The sequence below is a fragment of the Myotis myotis genome, unplaced genomic scaffold, assembly GCF_014108235.1.
Source record: "Myotis myotis isolate mMyoMyo1 unplaced genomic scaffold, mMyoMyo1.p scaffold_m19_p_18, whole genome shotgun sequence".
Taxonomy (NCBI): domain Eukaryota; kingdom Metazoa; phylum Chordata; class Mammalia; order Chiroptera; family Vespertilionidae; genus Myotis; species Myotis myotis.
The window spans coordinates 5,848,817-5,858,282 of NW_023416322.1; the positions used below are offsets into that span (position 1 = coordinate 5,848,817).

A 9,466-nucleotide genomic window follows, 5' to 3' on the forward strand; every position below is an offset into this window, starting at 1 on the left:
TGAAAATGAACTGTATGTTAATAAACACTGACTTTTTTTTCCTTTTTTTCTTTATTGATTAAGGTATTACATAAGTGTCCTTATTCCCCCATTAGCCCCCCTGCCCCCGCCCTGCTCATGCCCTCTTCCCCCTGGTGTCTGTGTCCATTGGTTAGGCTTATATGCATGCATACAAGTCCTTTGGTTGATCTCTCCCACTTTCCCCCACCCTCCCCTACCTTCTCCCTGAGGTTTGAAGGTCTGATTGATGCTTCTCTGTCTCTGGATCTGTTTTCGTTCATCAGTTTATGTTGTTCATTATAGTCCACAAATGAGTGAGATCATGTGACATTTATCTTTCTCTGACTGGCTTATTTCAGTTAGCTTAATGCTCTCCAGGTCCATCCATGCTGTTGCAAATGGTAGGAGTTCCTTCCTTTTTACAGCGGCATAGTATTCCATTGTGTAGATGTACCACAGTTTTCTAATCCACTCATCTGCTGATGGGCACTTAGGCTGTTTCTAATTTTGGCTATGGTAAATTGAGCTGCTATGAACATAGGGGTGCATATATCCTTTCTGATTGGTGTTTCTAGTTTCTTGGGATATATTCCTAGAAGTGGGATCACTGGGTCAAATGGGAGTTCCATTTTTAGTTTTTTGAGGAAATTCCATACTGTTCTCCACACTGGCTGCACCAGTCTGCATTCCCACCAGCAGTGCATGAGGGTTCCTTTTTTTCTGCATCCTCGCCAGCACTTGTTGTTTGTTGATTTGTTGACAATAGTCATTCTGACAGGTGTAAGATGGTACCTCATTGTCGTTTTGATTTGCATCTCTGATAATTAAGTGATTTTGAGCATGTTTTCATATGTCTCTTGGCCTTCCTTGTGTCCTCTTTAAACACTGACTTTTAAATCACTCAAAATGTGTATACATTTTTTGGGACACCATATATATGCATATATTTTCCTTTTTATTGAATTATTGAGGTGACACTGGTTAACAAAATTATACTGGTTTCAGGTACATAATTCCACAACACATCATCTGAACACTGTATTGTATGTTCACCACCCCAAGTCAAGTCTCAGTCCATCACCATTTATCCCCCCTACACCCTTCTTCACCTCCCCCCCCACCTTCTCCCCACAATCACCACACAGTTGTCTATGTACATTAGTTTTATTCTCTCTCTTTTTTTGCTCAATCCCTCCACCCCCAGTTAGCCTCCCAACTCCTTCCCCAGCAGCTGCCAGCCTGCTCTCTATCTATGAGTCTTTCTCTATTTTGCTTACTATTTAATTTTGTTTATTAGATTTCACATATGAGTGAAATCATATGGTACTTGTCCTTCTCAGAATGGCTTATTTAAGTTAGCATAATGGTCTCCAGATCCATCCATGTTGTCACAAAGGATGAGTTTTCCCTCTTGTAAAATATATTTTAAAAGTCTCAATGCCTGACATTCAAAGACCTCCACATTCACCTAACCTGTCTCTTCAATGCTGTTTCTCCATACTTCACTCTATAAGCCCTCTGATTAAAACCAGACATATTTAATATCCTACAAAGTTCTTTTATTTTTGTTAGGGGCAGAAATAGAATATTGGGGACCAGCTATAATTGTAAGAAATATTAGTAATGCTCTGTTAATCATGATTGTTTTGTTCTGATTAAAGAAAGCACATTCTAACCTGGCTGGGAGTTGCACTCGGGACCTGGGAGCTCCCCTGGAAATGCGGCCCAACCTCCACATCCAGGAGCTGCCTATTGTCATGGAAAAATTTACAACCTTGTTGCAGAAACCAGAGGTGCCAGCCCTTTGAAAACCCTCAGCCCTCTGCATACCCCCAGGCCTTGGCAATGCTCCAACCCATATTACCTATAAACTGCCCATTTTGCATCTACTTCCCCATGTAATTGTCATCTTTCTATCCAATATAAGCAGCTGGCATATAGTGGGGGACAAAACAGATTTTTGTGGATGACCTGCTGCTCTCCCATGCTGCTTTCATTATTGGAATAAACACTCATATGATTCAACCCTGTATCTGCCTAATTGGCTCAAGCACTGACAGGCAGCCTAGACTTCTTGATGGTCTTATATTTATAGTTCTAGAGCTTAGTTTATCCTCTTTCAATAAACATACATTACTTGAGTTCCATGTGAGCCCCTGGTTCAAATATGAATAAATAATGATAATAATCAAATTTCTTATAATCTGTACATATAAACAGATATATTCAACAGCATATGTATGCATTAGATGCTTTGGCAGTGCACACACACACACACACACACACACTCACACACCAGTTTGATTACCAGGAAAGACTTGCTGAAAGAGAGGATACTATGCTTAACCTTAAAAGTATGTGCATGTATTTTGGGGAAAAGAAAGGCAGGGTTGGAATTCCAAGAAGAGAGATAAAACGAAACCAAGAACAATGGATCAAACCAGCATTATGAGAATACAGTTACAAGCAGTTTGGTTGCTAAGACTTAGAGTGTAAGGCAAGGAGTAGAGTGGGAAATGGGGCTAGAGATATAAGCAAAAGTTCAAGAATGTCCTTTATCTTCAGTTTTCTCTCTCTTAGACAAACCAAGTCCTGTTAAATGGTACTGCAAGTTAAGTAAAAGATCATGATGAACATGTATATGGGAGTAACCAGTAGAGTTTTAATTAAAAGATAAAGTTAATGTTTACTTAGATTGGAGCTCAGAGGATCAAGATTCAAATTCTTCGCTGTCTTGTGTTGCTTATGTGAACTGGGCCAAGCCTTTAGCTTCTCTGATCTCTCCATATGCAAAATAGAAATAACTTTTCTTGTCTACTTCATACATATATAAAGCATGTAACATAAAATTTAGCATCTTAACTATGTTAAGCATACAAATTATTTGAGTGATTAAAAAGTCAGTGTTTACAGAGGACATAAGAGGACATTTAAAGAATCAAATGAGGTCATGTGTATTTTTAAATTTTGAAATATATTATTACTAGAGGCCCAGTGCCTGAAATTCATGCACTAGGGGGGAGGGGTCCCTCAGCCCGGCCTACACCCTTTCCATTCCGGGACCCCTCAGGGGATGTTCGACTGCCTCTTGCAATCCAGAACCACTGGCTCCTAACTGCTCGCCTGTCTGCCTGATCACCCCTAACCACCTCTTCCTGCCTGCCTGATTGCCCCTAACTGCTCTCTTACCAGCCTGATTGCCCCTAACTGCCTCTGCCTGGCCCTGCACCCAGGACCCAGGATTCCCTCCTCCGGCCAGTCGCAGGCACCTGGGACCCGGACTACCCTCCCTCTGGCTGGCCGCAGGCACCCAGGACCCGGGCCGGCTTTGCCTGGGCCAGCCACAGCCACAGGGGACTGTGGGTGGGCAGCTTTGTCTGGGCTGCAGCCACAGGAGCCCAGGAATGCAGGGTGGGTGGCTTGTCCCTCTCCTGGGCCGCAGCCTGGCTGGTCCCCATTCCTCACTCCCCAGTGTTGAGCCGTTACGGCATGATGGTGTGAGGTTGTGATGACCATTTGCATATTAGGTCTTTACTATATAGGATTAGTAGTAGTAACAATAGTATATCAGCAGGAGAAATGAAAAGCATATAAACAGTGAGTGAAAGGCTGAGAAGAAAGTGATGTGTACTGATCCCAGAGAAGCATGATGCCAGCTGAAGTCTATTCTGAGGCCTACAGCCACGGTACCCACCCTCTTCACCCCCAGGTACACTCTCTATGAGAGACAAGGTTGTTGAGCTGCCTGGAAACTTCTGAGATGGGACCCTGGGGAATGTCTGATTACTATGAGACACTTTTCCCCTAATTTGTCCCTTAGAGGGGAGAGAGAGATGCACCATTTTCCTTTGATCTTGCATCATGTAAAGATGCACTCCCAGGAAAGACAATCTTTTATTCTGCATATTCCCTGACTCTCCCTCAGAGGCATTTATATCCTCATTGACCAACTAGCAGAGGGGGCATGTTGCTGCAGAGATTCTGAGGGGGATTCTGTGGGCTCAGGCATGGTAAGTGCTAAGGCTATTGCAGGGGCATTATCCAACCCAGAGTGCTAACCTGCCTTTTACCTTTACTATTGCCCAATACTTTCCTTAAATCCTAGCTCTCTGGGCCCAGATTTTCCCTAGTCTTTCAGGATAAAACTTCCTCAATATATGGGATCAAACTTCACAATTTTGGAACTTTCTGAATGAATAATTCTAAAAGGAACTTTAGAAAGGATATAGTTCACCTGACAGATAAAGATACTGATATTATCTAAGGCAGTGGTTCTCAGCCTTCCTAATGCCGCGACCCTTTAATACAGTTCCTCATGTTGTGGTGACCCCCAACCATAAAATTATTTTCGTTGCTACTTCATAACTGTAATTTTGCTGCTGTTATGAATCGTCATGTAAATATCTGATATGCAGGATGTATTTTCATTGTTACAAATTGAACATAATTAAAGCATAGTGATTAATCACAAAAACAATATGTAATTATATATATGTGTTTTCCGATGGTCTTAGGTGACCCCTGTGAAAAGGTCGTTCGACCCCCAAAGGGGTCTTGACCCACAGGTTGAGAAGCACTGATCTAAGGTCTTCCCAACACTACTATTTTGTTGAATCTCAAAGAATTGTGGTTCCTTGGGGAGTAACAGGAAAACTCAGTGCTTTTGTTCCAAGACTAAATCTAATTCAAGTTTCTGTTTACTATACAAGGACTATTTGTAGGCTGAGCTCCATGGCACTGCTTATTATCTGTCTTTCTGGGAAATTTAAAATGCCCTTTCAGAAGCAAGAATAATGTATTCAATTTTATATAGCCCTTCAACCTGTGGCAGCTATTGGCACATAGCAGAGGATCAATCAGCATATGAATATTAATTAAATAAATGTATGAATGATGAATAATTATGCAGCCTTACTAGTGAGAAAGAAGGGCCTCACCCAGAGCCACAAAGTAGCCACTTTATTTGGCCTTTATGAGCCACTTAGCACTGAAATTTTCTTCATTTTCTCATAGCCCCCATAGTCTCTTGCTTTGTTGACCTGTTTTGAATAATGACTAATTAGCATGGTCATTCTCTGGTACTTTAAGCCGAGAAAGACAGCACAGTAAAAGCACAGTAAAAGAAGTGGCTGGCTGCTTAGGTCAGGGAACCCTCAGATCTTTCCCATCTTTCCCCATGCAGGCTCTACCATTCTGCTAAGCATTATTGCTTCTTCCCTTCCAAAGCCCATCATTCCTATCCTTCTTCCTCAAGGCTTAAGGCTTAAGGCATAAGGCTAAAGGCATCCTCTGTGAATTAATTTTCTTAGTCTGCAATGCATTTATTTTCATCTATTTTTTTACCAAAAAAATAAACAAACAAACAAACAAAAACATATCAGCTCTCTCATTTCATGCCCTGCATAGTTCTAATACATAGTGGTGTTTAGAGCAAGAAAAACAGAATGACTGATAATTTCTGACCTAAATTTCCCACTGGGGTATAAAAAATAATAGTGGGCTTCTAAGACCCACAGACCAGACTTACAGTTTTTGTTTTGCATCCTTGCTGTGTGAATTTGGACAAGTTATCTTTCCCCTCTGGTTCTCAATTTCTCTACCTATAAAACAGTAGCAATAATCTCTCCACCATGGGTAGAAATAGATGGAATCACATATGAAAATGCCTAGTCTCATGACCATTGCATGGGAGCTATTCAGTAACAGTATTTTGTTTATCCTCTATGATTCCTCCTGAGGAGCTTTCGTGCTACTTGAGAGAGATCATGCTTATTTACATGTAAATATCTAAAATGCAAGAAGGGTGTGTTAGGAGTCACGAAAGAGGAAAATATAAAGCACTCTTAAGAGTCGGAGGAGAGCGTGTTTACTTCTGACAGTGAGGACGGATGAGACTCCCATGGTAATGGGAACATTTAATGGACATTGGCAACTAGGATTCCAACAGAAAGAGATTAAAAAAAAAAAGTGGAAGGGAAGAGTGACATGAGCAAAAAATAGAAGCGCGAGAAAATGGTCCTATTTGATTGAGCTGATAAGTAGGTAGAAATATATTTGCCTCTAACGTTTAATTAGAACCAGATAAAAAAAAAAGACAAGGAATATCAGGTTAAGATTTTAGGATTTTATCCATAAATGTATTTGAAAAGAAGAGAAACAGTTTTTTATCCACTCATCTATTGATAGGCACTATAGTGTGGTGATGGCCAGAGGGTTGGGGGACTGGGGCTGGGTGGAGGTGTGCAAAGTGAGGGGGGTATGGGACATCTGTAATGGTGCCAACAATAAAAATAAAGTTTAAAAAATGTAAAAACAGAAGAAAGACAGTAAAAGCCAAGCTTAGGAATATTCATCTGTAGAATCACTTATTGGAGGTAAGAAGACAAGTGAAAAAGATATTTAAACAGTCAAGGTAAGTGGTAATGCATCCTGCTAACACTATAATTAGCCTTGCAAACACTTCTGTTGCTCTTTCTCCCCAATAAGTAGATGCTATTCTAATTTCCATTGTAGTTGACTTTTGTGACACTTCCTTCCCAATATAGCCATAGTTACACAGAAGTAATTTTTTTTAAGGTCGTAGGTGTGACCTTCCTAAGACAGATAGAATATGCGGGGAAGGAGTTAAATGCTTGTCCAAAATTCAGCAGCCACTACTTAGGTTCAAGGTCATACTGGAGAGACTCGTGGTCTGAGCAACTATTAATATTAACAGTTGAGAGAGGATGAGAAAGGGGAATTATAGAAAAAAAAAGAGAATGATAGGAAGAATATTTTCTGACAACTGGGTATTTATGATCTAATGAGAAAGAGGCCTGTTATTATTGATACCATTGTAATTTATCTAGTTATAAATAACAAAAAAGGAGTAAAAGGAAGGCCAAATAATATAAGCTTTTCCAGGAAGCCGCAGCTTAACACTTCCCAGGGAGCTACCAGTCTATTCCCCATAGATCACTGGGGGGAGGACTGAGCAGGGTGGAGAATAGGTGCATGCCCAGTAAAGTCTGGGTGACAAATGGAAGCACTTGTCTGTCAGTCACACCTGAGAACAGGCCATTGGCCAGAATGCAAGCACGGGAAGATTTGAGATATTTAATCCCCCAAACAAAGGAGTTCATACTCTTGTCTCCTGGCTCTCTTGATCACTCTTGTGCTCCTGCACTCCTACACCCGCTCACATGGCCCACAACCATGTGGGCCCCACACTCCATGGTCTAATAGACTTCAACTAGCCTAATGATAGCTGGGCCCATTTTCAACATGGAATGGAAACTCTAGACACTGGCTTTGCTTTTAGCTCTGCTGAATCCCCAACTGTGCTTCTTCCAGGACTGGATTAAGATAAATGGAACTTTGAAAACCCAGGGATGTAATTCCACACAAATAAAAATCACGCATCCTCCCATGTGAGTCTCAGCTATCGCAAGGACCCCACACTCAGCACCCAGTGGGGAAAGGGATACCCTATTTCCATCAATAACACTTCAAAATCAACAGAAAAAGGCAGAGACATAAAGATGAATACTGTAGTCAACCTCAGATTAGATAACATGGCGAAAAAAGATGGGGAGAGCAACATGAAGAACTATTGAGAGAAGGGCTTCTGAAGGTCTTTACATTTTTTTAAAACTTACTTTTCTGAAAAACAAAAGTAGAGAATAGCTGGAAAGAAATGTACATGTTTTATCAAAATGACTGAACCTCCTGAAAATATTTCCAGAGAATTAAATTTGTCAGTCACTGTTTTTGTTTGTGTGTATGTTTGTTTGCTTTTGCCTCGATTGAAGTTTAATTTAGGGCTCCAAAAGCAAATATTTCAGGTTTTTCTATCACGGAAGTACAACTGAGAGATAGTTCTAACTGGCCTGTTTAGGGTCCCAGAATCAGCTTAAGTAACTGATTACAGAAAGGAGTGAAGTGATTTGCAATGAATAATCACCATCCCATTTCCAGGAGTTTGTCCCCTTTCTTCCCTTCACAGATCACACAGTTTATGGCCAGTGGGAATCAGACAATGGTCACTGAGTTTCTCTTCTCTATGTTCCTGAATCTGCATGAAAGCGGTCTATTATTCTTTATTCCATTGCTTCTCATCTATGGATTTATCATAACTGGGAACCTAGTGATATTCATTGTCATCCAGGTGGACACGGCCCTGCACACCCCCATGTATTTCTTCATCAGTGTCCTCTCCTTCCTGGAGATCTGGTATACCACAACCACCATCCCTAAGATGCTATGCAGCCTCGTCAGTGAGCAGAAGACCATTTCTCTGACTGGCTGCCTCATGCAGATGTACTTCTTCCACTCTCTTGGGATCACAGAAAGCTGTGTCCTGACAGCGATGGCCATTGACAGGTACATAGCTATCTGCAATCCTCTCCATTACCCAACTATCGTGACTTCCAATCTTTGCATCCAACTGACAGCTGGCTCCTGCCTCTGTGGCTTCCTCCTCGTACTCCCCGAGATTGCGTGGATTGCCACCCTGCCTTTCTGTGGCTCCAATGAGATCCATCAGATCTTCTGTGACTTCACACCTGTACTGAGCTTGGCCTGCACAGACACATCCTTGGTGGTCATTGTGGATGCTATACATGCGGTGGAGATCCTGTCCTCCTTCCTGGTCATCGCCCTATCGTACGCCCGGATCATCATGGTGATTCTGCAGATACCCTCAGCTGAGGGCCGCCACAAGGCCTTCTCCACCTGTGCCTCTCACCTCGCAGTGTTCTTGCTGTTCTTTGGCAGCGTAGCGGTAATGTATTTGCGCTTCTCAGCCACCTACTCAGTGTTCTGGGACACAGTGGTTGCTGTCACCTTCGTTATCCTGGCTCCCTTCCTCAACCCCATTATCTATAGCTTGAGAAACAAGGACATAAAAATTGCTATCCAGAGGCTTTTCTGCTGTCAGAAGAGAGCAGGAAGGATTGGGAGCTAGACCCAGATCCTAGAGCAGTGATGACGAACCTATGACACTCATTTTTTTTGGTTGATTTTTCTTGGTTAAATGACATTGAAATATATAAAACAAATATAAAAAATATAAATCTTTGTTTTACTATGGTTGCAAATATCAAAAAAATTTCTATATGTGACACGGCACCAGAGTTGAGTTAGGGTTTTTCAAAATGCTGACACGCCAAGCTCAAGAGGTTCGCCATCACTGTCCTAGAGAGTGGAAAATTCTTCTGGAAGTTCAGCATTTCACGTTCCATGACTTGTTTATGATTATGCTTTTTCTATTGCTACAGCTATTTGTTCTATTGTTATAAATAAAAATGTAAAACTGCTGTGTCCAGGTCATTGGTGGCCATTGCATAGCCTGTTTACGTCAATGCCCCCACCATGTGTATGTTAGCTGAAGCAGTATACGTGGTTTTCCTGCTTTTATACACGGGTTAGCTTCTTCCTAACACTCCCAGCTGGGCTTCTGCCTGCTCTTCTGTGGTTCCACATGCTG

The 9,466-nt window shown here is 41.7% G+C and overlaps 1 protein-coding gene across 1 annotated transcript; it reads left to right on the forward strand.

Annotated features, from left to right (window-relative positions):
- The first annotated feature begins 7,960 nt into the window (after positions 1 to 7,960).
- LOC118673231 (olfactory receptor 6K6) lies at positions 7,961 to 8,944 on the forward strand. Its single transcript, XM_036343821.1, has one exon. It carries the CDS (start codon positions 7,997 to 7,999, stop codon positions 8,942 to 8,944), a length of 948 nt encoding a protein of 315 aa, XP_036199714.1. The 5' UTR covers positions 7,961 to 7,996.
- The last annotated feature ends 522 nt before the right edge of the window (positions 8,945 to 9,466 follow it).

Coding starts and splice junctions, on each gene's coding strand:
- LOC118673231 (XM_036343821.1), top strand. CDS start 7,997: ATGGCCAGTGGGAATCAGACAATGGTCACTGAGTTTCTCTTCTCTATG.